A 16,959-nucleotide genomic window follows, 5' to 3' on the forward strand; every position below is an offset into this window, starting at 1 on the left:
CACTGGGCCCATGGGCCGTGGCCGCTGGGCCTGCGTGTCCGGAGCCTGTGCTCCGCGGCGGGAGAGGCCACAGCAGTGAGAGGCCCGCATGCCACACACAAAAAAAAATCTTTAAAAAAATAAGAAAGAAAACGAAAAACCAAAAAAAACACAATAAAAAAAGAGAACTGGCCATTGGATCATTAGGATAAGAGCAGCAAGATACAGAATAAACTTTGTCACCTGGGATGTACTACATTGAGATGACTTTGATTAAACCAATACTCTGGTTATTAGAAAGGTTGTGTGTATAGCTCATGAATACTCTTTCACAGAGTTAATCTCTAAAGACAAACACTACTAAAACTATAATAAACCTTTGAATTTTCTTTAATGGTTCAGAAGGTACTTTATAGATATTTGAGAATCATCATTTTGAATACTAAACAAAAGCAAATTTAATACACAAAGAGTCTGGTAATACTTAGTACCACCAAAAGCATATGAAATATGCCCACTCATTCTCTGTAGGAGAAAGTTATGCACTTTTGAAGCCTATTTGAAAGGAGTTCTCCAATGTCTACCAAAATGTAAACTGCCATATACTTTGACCTAAAATTACATGGGTGGAAATTTATCCCATAGATACTCTTATAGATGTAAGCAAAAATATATGTAGAAGCATATTCATGGCAGCATATATAATCACAAAATACTGAAAACTTAATAAAGATATGAAAAATAAATGCTATTATAGCCACACAAAGAAATACTATGCAGCCACTAAAAGAATGAGATCCCTGTGCACTGATGTGGCAAGAGCACTAAGATATATCAAGTAGAAAAGTAGAATGTGACTCCATCCACAGACTTTTATAGATGAACTCATTTGAAAAATGTAAAAGACATGTCAGATACAAACCTACACACACACACACACATTCAAACACTTATATATACATAGTCTTGTACAAAGACAAGACATTTGTGGGAAGAAACATTTTAATTGTTAAAAGTGGTACTACACAATGGGCTGGGAGTCAGCCTAAAGTGAAGAAGAGATAATTTTCATTATATAACTATCAGTTATACTTGATTTTAATTATATTTATGTATTATTTTTACAACAAAGCAAAATGCTCGGTAAAATTAGTACAGATATGCAAGCATAATATTAGAGAAGTCTCATTAATAAAATTTCAGCTAAAGCACATTTGCTAAAAATATTTCAAACATACGTGAGGGTCTGAATGATTCTTATCTATGTGCATGTTAACCCCTGCCCCCCAAAAGTCTTTTAATAAATAAAAATGCCCTACACATAAACTGGCAATCTCCTATTCATGGCAATTTTATGGGAGCAAAGGGCAAGTTCTGCATTGCTGTCCTCAACATTCCAGACTATAACTGGTTCAGAAGAGGAATGTAAGAAGAGAAATAAGAACATGTAAGACCAAATAAGGTTCAGAGGAAAGGGACACAAAGAGAAAAAGTAGGGGAAATTTAATATTGCTTGCTCATCAGGAAAAGCCAGAAATGATTCATTCAGGACGGACAGTCATTGGAGTGACAATAATATACAAAATAGTTCTTGACATAAGGACTTCAGTTTATAATAAAATTCATCTTATTCCTCTAAAATCCTCTACAAATGTCACCCACCCTCTTTCTTCCTTTTCTTTGCTCCTTGTCGCTTGGAATTCTTGTAGTTTCTTTTCCATCTCTTGGTTCTCCAACTCTAACTGTACTTTCTCCATTCTCAGTTCTTGAGCATTTCTGAATAAGATTTAAATGCAAAATGTTCATTTGGGGTAAACAAACAAACCCCCCAAAAAGAAAAAAAAAAGGCAAACTAAGTTTATATTATGGTTTGCCCTTAATTAAAATTATGAATAATAAATATGTGAAAAACTATTTTAACTACTTCCTTTGTAGTCTTTGAAGTATGGTTTCTAAAGTTAGCATTTGCCTTCAATTAATATTCTCCTGAAGCAAGGTATCGCTCCAAATCTTAGACTTTTGTTTTATTACATTGTTAGAGGTCTCAAATCATAATTCATGTTATACATGAGCTATGTCTTTATATATGTACAAATATCCATGACACACAAATAGAAAATAAAATAAAAATTATTTTCTAATTTTCATACTGTCCTTAAAGGATTCAAGTATTAATACTTTGAATCATAGTGTTTAAAATAACTATTCTGTATGGGCAGAATACACATTTTTGCTAAATTAATCATCTTGGAAAACTTCGATAAATTTCTACCTTTATGCCATGTATGTATAATACAAAAAGAGAAAGAGAGAGAGAGAAGGGCCTGCTTGGAGCCTATTAGGAAGAAAACCCCTGTCAAGGGTCTTGGAACAGGAGCCATCAAAGGGATAAATGGGAACTGAGCCAAGCATCACCTATTGTTTCCACTGAAGGAAAGCAACAAGAAGAAAAGTTTCAGAGGACAGAGCAGAGCCCCCTTACAGATTCCTGTACAAGAGCTTTCGTAACAATATCTGAAGTTCATCAAGCTTTTGACACAAGCTATTTTCTCCATTCTACAATTCTGGTCCCTTGTCAGCCTCAGTCACTGAGTCTCTCTTTCAAGAAGCAAACCAACCTAGTTCTCTAGCTTTCACTCTCTATCATGAGTTTAAATCTCTTCTTTCGTTATTTCATTAGTGTCTTATTATAATCAAGTAGTGTGGGCTACTTGGGTATGTGTGCCATGGCAAGGAACCAGAATAAGAATAATGAAGATAAGAGAGGGGAATAATTGAGAGGTGGTGAGCAATCCACCAAAGAGCAAGCGGGCCAAAGATATGTCCCCAAGTGGACAGTCCAGGAAGATATATGGAAAGTGACAGGAGGCGAAAACTGTCTAGAGCGTTCAGAGAAGCTGGTGAAGATATTGAGAAAGAGAGGCATTATTTTCATTATATCTGTTCCCCAAGGAGTAATTCAGCCCCTACTACAAACAAGCACTGTCGTAAGTGATAGGATGTGAGACCCAATGGGGCTTCCATTATAGACAGGAACGTAGACAAACGTGAAGGTAATTGAAGTATAGTATAATGGTGTTTTCATTGGAGAAGTACAGGGAGATACCTGAGCACAGAGAAAGGGCACATACCCAGCCCCTGGGGCCATAGGAACAGTACCTGGTGGAAGTGAAGACTAAGCTGAGTCCCAAGGGATGAAAGGACTTAGCCGGTCAAAGGGAAGTGGTGAGAGCAGTGTTCCAGGAAGAAAGAAAAGTGTGGGTACAAGTAGAAAAGAGTGATTTGTGGGTCCAGGAACTAGAAGTTTCATGTGCCCAGGCATTAAGTGCAGGACGGGGAGAGTGGCAAGAAATGGAACTGCTGAGGTGGACAGTGGCCAGATTATGAAGAGCTGTGTAGGCCATAATGAGGAATTGGGATTTGTATTCTATTAGCAATAAGAATTTTTAAAAGGTTTTGAGAGAATTGAGACTTGATAATACTTGCACTTTAGAAAGTTCACTCTGGCTGTATAATGGAATATTAATCAGAGGGTGTAAGGCTGAGAGCAAGGCAGCCAGTTAGGAGACTATCTCAGTAATCCTAATAACAGAGAGACTGTGCTGGTCTGACTGGACAGAGACACTGGAGAGAAAAATGGGAACATTTGAGAAATATAAGAAAATAGAATTAACTGGAGTTGGAGACTGACCAGAAGTAGGTAACTGACCAAGGAAGGGACAAGGAAGGAACCTGAGATAATCTCAAGAGCAACCAGGAGACCAGTGACGCCATTTCCTGAACTAATTCACTCTGGGGTGGGCTGGGGACACAGTTCAGGATTAGTGGCCCAAAGTCTCAGTGGCCCACAACACTTTCCACATCGCCTCCAGAGGAAGAGTTCAAAAGCACACATGTGATTGTGTCATTTGTTTGCTTACAAAACTTTTGATGTTCTGAAAGTCCCCACTACGGTAGAGGAAGGGGGTGCGACTGAAGAAAAGCAACTGGCCTACTGACCAAGTGGTCAAGTTGATGGTGCAATTCCATGGGTCTGGAGCAAGACAAAAGATTCCTCCTGGAGACATCCTTAGACACAGAGCCAGAAGGGCAACTAAAGTTGATCCCACAGGGACCGTGTCAACACAACAAATCCAAGAGGCAGAAATAGCCCACAGAAATGGTGTGGAGGCTGGAAAAGAGTAGAGAGGAATTGGAGAACACCAAAACGTAAGACAACATTAAGACAATTGCTGAGACAATGTCAAATAAGATAGACTTGGAAGAAGTAAAGGGCAAGAAAAGAAACTCCACAGCAATTACCATAGAATGGGTGTTCCCGCCCTAGTTTCTATGGGTTGTGGTTCATGGCTGGACCAGGGAGACATGCAGGCCAGGGAACAGTGATTACCCCTCACCTCCAAGATAAATCCCAAACTCCTTAGTGTGGCATACAAGTTAATTTATTAGCTACATGACTTGCCATTCTCACCAATTTTGTTCTATAAATCTTAGTGAACTGGATATGTCTGAAAGTCCCCAGACTATGTGTCTGTGTGCCTTTGAACAAGTTTCACCCAGTAACTACCCAACTAACTGCATCTTTCAGGCAAAGCTTGGAGACCTCCTCACCCCTGGCCTAGCAGTTTGGGCCATGTTCTCATAGCTACCTGTGCTTTAATATCACACCATGTTTCACACTACTTTGTAAATGTAATTTTACTTATTCACATCCGCCACAAGCTACCTGAGGGCAAAGATTGTGACTTTCTTCTTTTGTACCCATTGTTCCTTAGCACAGTGTATAGACTATGTGTACTTAACAAATGTTTGTTGGATGAATGTTTATAGATATATACACACAGACTTAAAACGTATCACCAAAATGCATTGTCCCTTCTCTTTTTGCATTAAAAAAGTAAAATTAGTAATACTAGCAATTGGATAGCTCCCCTCCCTACCAAAAACTAGTAAACCTAATAATGATAATGCCATATAACTTTTTCCAGTTGACAAAATGCTTTTCCACACAGTATCTCAAAAGCAAAGGGAGAATTAGGAAAGCTCTGAAGACACTGAGTACCCACAGGACTATTTATCTGGATCAGGGAACTCAGAAACTAAAATTAAACATTGACAGTCTGCCCCCAGCCCATGATGGCTGGCCCTGAATCATATTTGAGAGGAAGGCCTTGGGAATTCCCAGTGACTCTAGATGATCTCAAAGGGAAATGGTATATTGAACCTTCTGGTACCCCTACCATGTCCTGAAATTTCTAGGATACCCAGAATTGCCTGACTCAGTCCAAATGCATCTCCAAGGCAATCTAGGACAGAAGATACCTGTCCTGGGAGAGGTGAATTCAACATAAAGTCCTTTAACAATGCAAAGTGCAAGGGTAGTTAGTGATTTCTCTTCCCTGTTTAAAGGTCTCGTCTCTCACTTTAACAGTCTCCCTAAATTTCAGTTTCTTCAGGGTGATTCTTTTCTAATTTTGTATAAGTGTTACAAAAATATTTGTAACTTTCTGTTGTATTGCTTCAATAGTTGATGAACCCAATTCGCATAGATTCTTGTGTCATAAGTAATTTTAGTCCTCATTTTTAAACCATTATAGATTTACAATATTTCAAACCTACTCTCTGAAAATAGAGCAACGTGAAGAAAATGGAGATGAGAATTCACAAAATTTTATTTCAACTCTAAACAGCCTCATATGAAAAGAATACTTTAAATTATAAAATACAGAAACTTTAGCAACTATTCTATTTAAGTAATAAACACATATGCACTTACTTATATTTTAGCTTTACAGAATTTCCAGCTTTTCCCCATGGAAGAACCACAAAATCTTTGGTGTTCATGATTACTGTCTTAGTATTGCCTAAAAATTATTGTGATTGGCGGAAACTTCTGAAAAAGTAACAAAGGCAAAAGAATTACGTCAACATAAAGTGGTTAACGTTACAAATTTGAAAATACATATAACTCAGGAAAATTTTTAAACAAGAAAACATTATGAGGGAAAAAGATCGAATCAATGGTTAAACAACAAGAAATTATTATAAATGATAAATGTATTATGTTATACAAATATTTATATGCTAATATAGTTATAACTATAACATATCTGACGGAACTAAAATTTTACCAATAATTATATAGCAAAAGACTGTGGAAACTGAAAGTGAAGAATGAATTCCTTAAGACAAATAGAGCACATAATCTGGCTCTTTCTATGATTAAGATTATAACAATATATATCAGGTATTTGTTCCCAGCCAAAAATAATATCCAAAGCTAGGTAGGTAGTGAAAAGAACCTTAGAAACACAATCCAAACTGGAAAACCTTTTTTTTTTTTTACATATACGGTAATGTAAAATGAGAACTAAGGTATGCAATAATTACCCAAAGGCATTCAAGTATACTCATTTATCAAAGAAAAATTTAATGATGCTCTTTGCCTAAGATCAAAAATTAGCATATTTAGAAAGGATTTTTCAACAAGAAATGAAACAAAAAAGATTTTTTGCCTAACTCCAAGTTAGCCAGAAAATTAAATTATTCAGAACACCCTCTTTCCTGAGTATCCCAGTTACTCACGGTTCTACAATAATTTACTCTGTAATGCTGAACTGCTGAATCACATGCACAACTATTAGGTTTTTATATGAATCAAAATTTCCAAATTCCAAACACTCTTAAATATGAGGCAATATAATAGAGTCCATAGTCATAAATGCCCAAACCATTTGATACCGTCATTTTATGTATGTGCTCCCATGTGCTCATAACCCCTATAAATATTTATTAAGGTTCTGCTATATGCACAGCACTGTACTGAGAGACATGAAGGAGTCCAGGCCCAAGGAGATCTGTTCTCTGGGCTCAAATAGTGTGGAGTCAAATAGGGCATATAAGACCTATATATCAAAGCCATAAAACAAGGTAGGAATTACAAAGGCTATAAAACTTACAGATATAGGAGGGGAGCAAAAGAAGAGAATTCAAGCTGGACAGCATTTAAAGTGGGGCTTTAAGGTGAAGGGGGCTAATATATATAAAGATATGGATGGGATGAACTTTCCTCACCGCTAGAAGAAAACAGCTCTTGAATGGAGGGGGAAAAGTAGGTGTAAACTCGGAAATGTAGGCTGAGGCCCAATAATGGGTGACGTTAAATCCCAAGTTAAAGTATTTAAAGTATTTGTACTGTGTTCTGTAACTAATGAGAATCACTGAAACTTTTAGCAGGAAGAACAGGAAATAAGCCTAGAAGGTATGCTCAAAGACTTAAGCAGAGAAGACATCAGAACAGGAGCAATCAAGTGTAAGTCTACTGTGACATTAAAGTCAACACGATCGAATGAATCGAATCTCTGGGAGATTATTTTACAATTCCAACGATGCAACCACTGATCAAAACATTTTTGGAATGCCTCTTTTGAGACTGTCTGCAGAGTCCATCATATATCCAACAAACACACAAATCTACTTTGCTATACCTCATTCAAAACTAAAAATGATGGTGGCCAGCAGAAGCAACTACTTTGTTTACTCAAATCTAGTTTCAAATTACTCTACCTCCAGAAATCAGATTTAGCCTGAAAGGGTAGATTTTTAATTCCTTAGAGGAAATTCTAAGGGAATTTATTCTCTGAAGAGAATTCCAAAATGGATTTTATACTGTAAGTAATGTAATGGCTGCATCATAGGACAAAGTGTATTTGTGCCTTCAATCAAGTTATTTAGCTGCTCCTTTGTGAGCCCTATTGTGGGTACTGAAGTTACAATGGTAAATAAGACATGGTGTCTTCCCTCAAAGGACTCACAGTCAAGGGGAAAACACACAAATAAAGACAATACCGTGTGACATTCTGAAAGAAGAAAGTACTTAGGGGAGACGTCTAACTCAGACTCATTTCTCAACCACCAAGTCCTGTCTCTCAAAGCTAAAATCAGTGTCAAAGAAAACCAAAGATACCACAGGAATGAAAAAATTTGGTTTGCTTCTGCCCCTTCTTTGTAGGTAAAACCTTTGTCTCATTTCTATCAGAGACTACAAAAGGCACCTTTTAAAAACTTCTAGGACATAGAGTAACAGAGAGTCTATGTATCCCTTTTTGACCTATATCAGGAAATCCAACAGCTGGACACTCATCTACTGTCAGTAAGTTTTTCGTGAAAACTTCCATAATGTTATCATTACCATTATCATCAAAAATTAAAATAAAAGAATCCCCAAAGTTAATATGTCTGATTAATTAAAATAACTTAAATTGCCTTAACTTCATTTATGCATTGAGATATACAGTTTTATATGTGTGTGTACATTATGCATAAAGCTGAACTGATACACAAGGACTGAAATGAATGAAAGAAAAATCTGTAAATTTCATTAGGATGAGATGATTCAGATTTATAGCTCTGATGATAATGTGATTTAGCCAATAAATAGCCTTATTCAGGGGGCATTTCACTTCACTGAATGCAATTAGTAAGGCTTCTTCTCAATTAAATGTTTTATCAAGCCACAAACAAAGGCCAATTTTCTTGCATGAAGAAAAAAAGGAAGATTATAATTGTGAGTCCGCTCTTCTGCCTGTTTCCTTTCCTGAAACCAACAGAGAATTAGTCACCGTTCTTGGGACAGCAAGGATATAACAATGTCAGCAGGAAAAATAGCAAGGCACAAAACTTTAGTCACTTAATGGAACCATGGAAATACAGATATACTCTCTGTTATGCAAACCTCATAATTCCATGTGTCCCTTGATCAATAAATTTCTTCTTATAATTGAATACCAAAAGTTCAGTAGTTATTTGGAAAATTTTCTAGTTACCTGATTTATTAGACTGCATCATTTTTGTCCCCAACCTTCTTCTTCCCCAGACACATAACACACAATATGACCCAGAACTGCCCATGATGGTTTGAAAGATCCTTCTACATAAGTTCCCATTTTGGGAAAGCAACCCAAGCATCAAGGTCTGCCGCGACAGAATGGAAACAAGGAATTTATGCTCTATAAATCTACAAACTCAGAGTATTCAAGAGCTGCCCTAGACTCAGAGAATTTATCATCACACCATTGGCAGAATGGGATATTTGGGAAACCACTGTTTTCATATAACTGAAAACTTATCTAAGGTTAGTTGATTCTTCTAACAACCCAGATCATCTTAGAGCTGAAAACTTAAAAGCCAATAAATAAGGATTTTTCCTTACTTTAGCACATACTTTCAAGGGGTCTAATAAGCAAACTTTTGGGGATGGGTATTTACCATAGTATTTAGAAATCAAAGGCCTAAGCAAGAAATGTTAAATGAAAATGCATTTAATTAAAAATAGTTAAATTGATAAAAGAATTTTAACAGTTTCTCTGCCTGATATAATCCTTATTTTAAATATATATGTGTATATATATATTTTTTTTTTAATCTAAGGAAAGGACTAATCTAAGGACACGTGGTCCTTAGCATAACATCTTATGCTTGAGTGCCCTACTAAATAAATATATGTCATTTTCTCCTACCATAGACCCTGAAAGTAAATCAGAGATTAACATCCAGGCTGCATTCAATCTTTCAACCAACCAAAATATCTGATAATTAAACACTGCTTCAGGGCACTAAATGGTACCCAAGTCACCCACTTTTTACCTTCTATGTGCCAGTTCCCTTGAGAACAACTGAAAAAGTTTGGCTTTAAATATCAAGGGGCAAGATATCCTTTTAAGATAATTTCTGACTAAAAATGATAAGCAGTTCCATGAAGAATAACAATGGAATATTACTCAGCCCTGAAAAAAGAATGAAATAAGGCCATTTGTAGCAACACGGATCGACAGAGATTATCATTCTAAGTGAAGTAAGTCAGAGAAAGACAAATATCATATGATACCGCTTATATATGGAATCTAAAAAAATGACACAAATGAACTTATTTACAAAACAGAAATAGACTCACAGACATTGAAAACAAACTTGTGTTTACCAAAGGGGGAAGGGTGGGGGAAGGGATAAATTAGGAGTTTGGGATTAAAATATACACACTACTATATACAAAATAGATAACCAACAAGGATCTACTGTATAGCACAGGGAACTATACTCAATATCTTGTAATAACCTATAATGGAAAAGAATATATATATATAACTGAATTACTTTGCTGTACACCTGAAACCCATACAACATTTTAAATGATCTATATTTCAATAAAAATTGTTTTAAATAAAATAAAAATGATAAGTGATATTAAAAGATGCTGGGTTTAAGTTCAGAAGACCTTTGTGTTAGAGGGTCTCTGAACTTCAGTTTGTTTATCCAGTATAAAAAGGTAGGGATCTCCCCCTCCCTAATTTGCAGAATACTGAACAAAAGGTCTCTGATTCGTGGCCTATAAAGGGCTTCAGAGAGTTCAGGGTTAGAGAAGGGGGCAGCCTTAGAAACTACCTTGAGAAGCAAATGAGGGGAGCATCAAGGCTCTGATTTACCCACAGCTGCCCTGATTTCATCTATTTTTACATAATGAGCCTCTGGGTCAGACTTAAAGAAATTCTAGAGCTTAAAGAAGTCTGAAAGGCACAATAATAAAGTAATACATTATTATTCTCTATCAACTAAAAACTTTATATGATTATAAAAATACAAGTTTTAAATTTATAAATCATACCTTTTAGAAACCTAAGTCCTTTTATATATTTATAGTTTATTTCTCCCATCCATTCTCATACAATCTACTGTTATCCTAGGTGCTCTCTTGTGACTATTTTAGGCATGGGAAAATTAAGGCACCCATCCAAGATTGGTGACAAAGCCAGAAATTACAATTTTATTCTCAGTCCTGTTAGCTCCTCTTAGGATTTAAAATCTAAATTGTTCTACATACTTAAAATAACTAATTCATATCATTCAGATTCTCCCCCGCTTTCATACTCTTAACCTATCATAAAAAGGAAATTTAGAGTAAGAACTCTTTTACCAAAACTATTTTCTAAATTTTACAGCAATTTATTTAAAAACCATTGAAACCCTTTTGAGTGTCAGATTGCTCTGTATTTTGCCTCTAAATAGTTCCCCATAAACACAGGAAAAAAAAATACCCAGCTACTCAGCTTGGTACTTAAGATTCTCCATTATGCTTTATTTTCCAATTCTCAGCTCACCAAGTTTTATTCTACTCAGTGCCCAGTTCAAAGGCCACCTCTACCATGAAGGTTTCTTCCATCAGAAACGAGCTTCTCTCCTTTAAGGACATAACGTGTATTACACCCACTTGCTACTATATTCTGTCTTGTGTTATTTTTGCTGCTTTGCTTATATAGATGTTATTTCCCCAAGTATCCCAGATATTTGAGGGTAGTCCTACCATTGATCTTTGAATCCCTAGCAATTAGTAGAGTGTCTACACATAGTGTACTGTCAATAATAGTGTTCTAGGTTTTAGCATTTAATAGTTTTCTACTGCTTTGAATTTACTGTATAATCAACTCCATGAAAAAAGAATTTAAAACAAACACACCCACTTCAACAAACCTTTTTGTTTTCTTTTTTCCATGTGCCAGGTATCAGGTTAAGCAATGAGGAACAAGGTGAACCACACAGGTTCACCCTCACTAAACCCTCACTAAACCTCACTAAACCAGAACCCTCACTAAACTTACACTCTGGGCCTGTGAGCCATGGCCGCTGGGCCTGCGGGCCTGCGCGTCCGGAGCCCGTGCTCCGCAACGGGAGAGGCCAGAGCAGTGAGAGGCCCGCGTACCGCAAAAATAAAAAAAAAAAGACTTAATTCGAAAAGGCTGGCTTGTAGAAGAGGTACAAGTGATGTGACGAAGGCCTGGTTTCACTGTTTAGGGTTCACCCTCGTTCATGTCTCCATTAGCATTAAGGGCTGGGAAGTCTTTGCTTTGTAATACAATAAGACTCCCAACTCCGGCAGTCTAGGCCGCTTCCTGCAGCCCGCGGGCCTGGTACTGTGTCCGGCACAAGGCAGGAGCTCAACAAACACCCGCTGGGCCGGCGCCCCCAGCTCCCCTGGGGCCCAGTACCCTTTCCCGCCTTCCGGCCCGCTCCCCGCACCACCCAGACCCGGCGTGCTGCCCGCTACGCCGGCTGCGAGGCCCGCCGCCACCGCAGCCAGCCGACCCACCTAGAGCCCGCAGACGTGTGCGTCACCATCGCCGCCGCATAGAGCTGTCTGGAGCTTCCGCCTTGGTCTCCTTGGTTACCGCGTTACCTCAGTACCCATAGCAACCAGAAGGCTTGGTACTGCGGCGCTCGGCCCGCAGAGGGAGCAAGGGAGCCCTGCAGAGAAGCAGGAAGAGGGAGAGGAGGAGAGGAAGAGAAGGAAAGGGAAGGTGCCGGAGCTTTGTGCTGGAGTGGGTAACACTTGGCTAACACTTACTGAGCCCCTACCATATTTCAGAAAGTTTGAATAACAACCCAAAATTACAAAGCTAGCAAATGGCAGACGCAAGTAGAATTAACCCAAGTAGTTCAGAACTCCCACATACATACTGTTCAGTCACTCATCAAAGGTCACAATAGGCAAAGTCAGGACTAGAATCTAAGTCTTTGACAAGCCTAGAACTCTCTTTTCCTTATATCAAATACAGGACCCATGGGGGTATGTGAGTTTAAGAGTTGAGAGAGAGAGAGAGATAAAGAGAGGGGGGAGAGAGAGAGAGAATATCAACTCACACTTCTCTAACTTTTCCAGAGTGTCACCTGTGGTGAACTTATTTTTGGCTTCCTAAATATGCTGTCGTTTTTAATCTCTGTTTATATATATGCTGCAAGTAGGATGTCTGGTTGGTTCTGCAGTCAGTCAGTCAAAAAAATTCCTATGCTTCTCCACACTGAATCTATCTTCTACTGGACTAATAATCTCAAGTATTATAGTTATGACACTAACTCTTGCACCACTGCTTTCCACATTAATGTGCCTGCCAATACTCATTTAAGAACACATCAAATATTTTCCCTTGGCAGTCAGCTATATAAGATTATAACCAGCATGGATAAGAAAGACAATGATAGCCATGTGGCTATGACTGGGCTTTGAAATGAAGGCAGACCTGAGTTTGAGTCCTGGTCCTGCCACAACTCACCTACTGTGCGACCTTGGGTAAGCTGTAAGACCCAGTTTAATTGGTTAAATGAGGTAAGGATACATTTAGTTCACACATGGTGTAACATGGAAGAGTAAATGAAACAATGTATGTTAAGTCTTTGGCACTAAGCCAGGCCAACAGTAGGTGCTAAATATTTGAAAAATATGGTGGTTTTGAGGCTATGGTGGTTATCTTACTGTTCATGGTATAAATTCACCAAGTCTTTCTTTTAAATCTAATACAATGACAACTTTCAAGTGGATGTGTAATACTACTAGAAGTTTCTTGTGCAAGACTGTGTTTCTCAGACAGCTGTGCTCTTTGAATGATCAGGAATGGTATTTCCAGTATGCATCCCTTGATTCATTTATTCAACAAATATTTATTGAGAGTCCACTGTTCCAGGTTCTGAAAATACTGCAGTGAAGAAAACATAGCCCCTCCTGCTGTCCATCTTATATTTTACTGCCAGCAGAAAGACAATAAACAAACATATAATTATAGGTCAGGGGCTTTGAAGAATAAGGATCAAGAAATAGAAAATAATTGAGCCCAAATTTAGGTTAGATGATCAGAGAGGTCTCTGAATGCAGGGATAGAGGAAGACGTGGGGCAGTCAGAGCAAGGAACATTCCAGACAGAGGGAACAGTAAACAAACTTCAATTCTGACTCAATCAAGAGCAGTATGTTGCATAAAAACTCTGATGACTTCTGTACAGCACTTTTTTTACTTCAGAAAAGAATTTTTACAATGCATTGACTGGCGCAATAGAAAATTAAACTCATAAAAATATTGTATAAATTATTCTGGCACTTTTCAGAAGCCTTAAATGGACATTATCATACTCATATTTAGGGAAATAGTTTATGCATACTTATACAAAACAAAGCAGAGCCAAAAAATAATCCCATGCCAAGTTACATACTAAAGTGAAAAATATGAAGTGTTTGTTTTTCAAAACCATGATTAGTGACAAAATAAAATGAAACATGTAGAAACAGTAACACCTCTAGAGATAAAATATCCTTTCTGCTGAAGCAGAATGCATTTAACTGGCACACCAGCAACTGTGCAAACAGGTTACCACATCTGTATCAGGAGGACAGTATTCCTGAGAGTTTGGGCAAATCCATGCTTCATTGTGTCAGTCTGAAGACAAGATCTGAATGCAAGTTTTCTGAACTAGAAATTTAATTTAAAGAGATAAAAACTAACCATGAAGAAATTGAGAGCACAGACTTACTGAATTCAAAAAAATAACTGCAAGGTCATGCTTAAAAAGACACATTCTTTCTCTCATACACACACACACACACACACACACACACACACACACACACACACACACACACACTTCCATTAAGTAAGCCCAGCTCATCAAGTAACCTTATTTTGTACTTGGTAGACACTACCTGGAGGGAAACTGTGGCTGGTCTCAGGACTTTTTAGTCACTCACAGGTAATAAAAGTTCTTAGATGAGTAATAAAAATGTCCAGTCCCGCATAATTGTCAAAACTCTGCATGTGACTTAACATTAAGGCTGTTCTGTTTCACAGTGGTTGGGCCTCCTGAATGCAGGGAAGCCCGGAGTCAAGCAACCATTAAGAAAAGCTTGCGTTTTCATTCCTCATCATCCACTCATGTTTCAGTCTTATTGATTGCCTATGTTAGGATCACAGGAAAGGATGAGGGTTAAAACAGGACAGTCTTAACTTGCCTGGTATGAGCCTCCCAGGTGTTTAAAGCAGCCCATTCTCCAAAGACCACTCCACTCCATCCAGTGGGGACTTCTTACCTGCATTGCTCTGGATGCAGGTGGCACATTCTCCTCAGACTTTTGCTTATGAGCCCCTAGGCATCAAATGATCATTCTCACTTCTCTCTGCAGGATATCAGTGGTCCTCCTGGAGAGAGTTATAAATGACCCATTTTCTCTTACGTTTTTGCATGTCCCATGTCAGACCTACAGAAACGCTCTTTCATCCTTTGCCCTGCCAGGCTGTGGGAACACAGGACAGCCTCTCTTTGGCTCAGACACCAGCAACCCACCGGCCTAACAATTGCACTTCTGACTCCTCAGATGGAGTAACAACCCAGCCAACTGTGTCCCCAGCTGCAGGGACCCATTGATGTACATCTTACCAGGCTTGAAATGATAGTCAGGGACTGTCAACAGACATTATCCAAAACCTGGAAATAAGTTAAAGGAACAATTACATGTCTTTTCAGATACACTAAGAGCCCACTCAAAGGTTATCTTATCCTCTAGGAAAATGTACCTTTGTGTGATCATCTTTTACTAATCATAAAGCTCTGTTTCTGTGAAGTTACATGTTAATCGGTAGGGTTTTTTTCATCTACAATTTTCACATCATTTGCATCTAGATTTTTGAACCGTCCTGGTAGTTCCGTCCTCAATGAATAAAAGAAACATGTAAATTCTATAGTCATAGAACATCATGTTCTTAACTCTTGAAGTTATATTTTGATAGTAGGTATCAAGCCTTCCTCTTCTGAAGGGAGATGGGACACAAGGCAGACCAGAAACTGGCCAAAAGCACTCTTTCAATCTTCACTCCACTCTTGGCTTCTCAAACTTTTTTATAGTTAGAAGTTGATGGTCAGTTCAGGATTGTAAAACATGTTTTCCACCATCTCCCTTTTACACGTCCTGAAATTTAGCTTTACTTTGAAATGGAGCATCTACTTTCTTCATGCCCTGGCAGACACTGACTATGTGTCCTATTACATATGTATGGGATTTTTCATATTGTCAAGGGTAGCCAAGCTTTAGACGCAACATAAAATTACAAAAAGATTTCTCAAAAATGTAAATTAGTATGAAATAAATATATTTAAATATATCTTAAGGACTAAACTTAAAAAGGAAAAAGAAGAAACTTGTAGTTAGGAGGTGAGATTGTCCTTTTATAATTTTTCTCAGCATTGTAATTTCTGGCTGTCACCTATGACACAGAATTCTTCAGCAAATAAATTTCCATAACACAAGGCAATGATCACTGATGTTTCAAAAGTGGAGGAAAATCATCAGGGCATATACTAAATTCCTGCTTCCTGCAATGTGCAGTCGTTTCCCAGTTGAAAAATAAATGTATAAGCTTTTTGGATGGGCATAGTGTTTTTAACCAGCATTTATTCAACACCACGTCTATTGCAGACGCTGCCCTTAAGAGGGACACAAATAGGAACAAAGACTGTATCTCTGCCCTTGAGGAACCCATTGTCTATTGAGGGAGGTGAGAGATAACAAATAATTAATATGTAATGTAGCAAGTATTATATTCACAAAGTATGGGAGCAAGACGTGTGTGGCATGGCCAGAAGTTCTGGGTGGTTCAAACATACCATGTGTGGCAGGGAGATAGGATAAAAAGCTGTGCTGGGGTCAAATTTAAAAGCACCTCAGACATTACACTGTTCACAATGGAAATTACAAAATTGTTTTTAAAACAGAAATTAATCATCTCAGTATGCTTATAACAGCATCTTTTAAAGATAATTCTGGTGGTAATGTAAAAATAGAGCCAAAGGAGAAAATGGAGACAAAGTGACACGCTTAAAATGTGGTTATATTAGTCTGACATAGAAATGATGAGTCTGGAATAAATCAACGCAGAGGGCACAGGCCAAAGATAATAGATTCAAGGGGATTTCATAAACTCCAACAGGATTTGAAGACTGAAGAAACGTGGTTGTCGAAGAACAGGGAACAGTTTAGAGTGCGGATTGAAGAGATGGCACAGAAATGAATTCAGTTTTGAAGTTTTTACTTTTGAGATAGCAATTGGAAATAATAAAAAGTAAAATATAGGTCAAGTTGTTGGGAAAGTGATGGGGTTGGCCGTGTATATTA

General features: G+C 37.8%; 1 protein-coding gene across 1 annotated transcript in view; it reads right to left on the bottom strand.

Moving 5' to 3' along the window:
* Positions 1-12,151, bottom strand: part of ZBBX (zinc finger B-box domain containing) — a 112,005-nt gene extending 99,854 nt beyond the window's left edge. The window contains exons 1-3 of the mRNA XM_024741894.1: positions 12,119-12,151; positions 5,756-5,872; positions 1,642-1,755 (exon numbers count right to left, since the gene is read on the bottom strand). Of these exons, the coding sequence (XP_024597662.1) occupies positions 1,642-1,755; positions 5,756-5,823 (182 nt within the window). The 5' untranslated portion in view covers positions 5,824-5,872; positions 12,119-12,151. The remainder of the gene's footprint in view (positions 1-1,641; positions 1,756-5,755; positions 5,873-12,118) is intronic.
* Between the last annotated feature and the right edge of the window lie 4,808 nt (positions 12,152-16,959).

This window comes from Neophocaena asiaeorientalis, unplaced genomic scaffold, assembly GCF_003031525.2.
Source record: "Neophocaena asiaeorientalis asiaeorientalis breed wild unplaced genomic scaffold, Neophocaena_asiaeorientalis_V1.1 scaffold211, whole genome shotgun sequence".
NCBI lineage: Eukaryota > Metazoa > Chordata > Mammalia > Artiodactyla > Phocoenidae > Neophocaena > Neophocaena asiaeorientalis.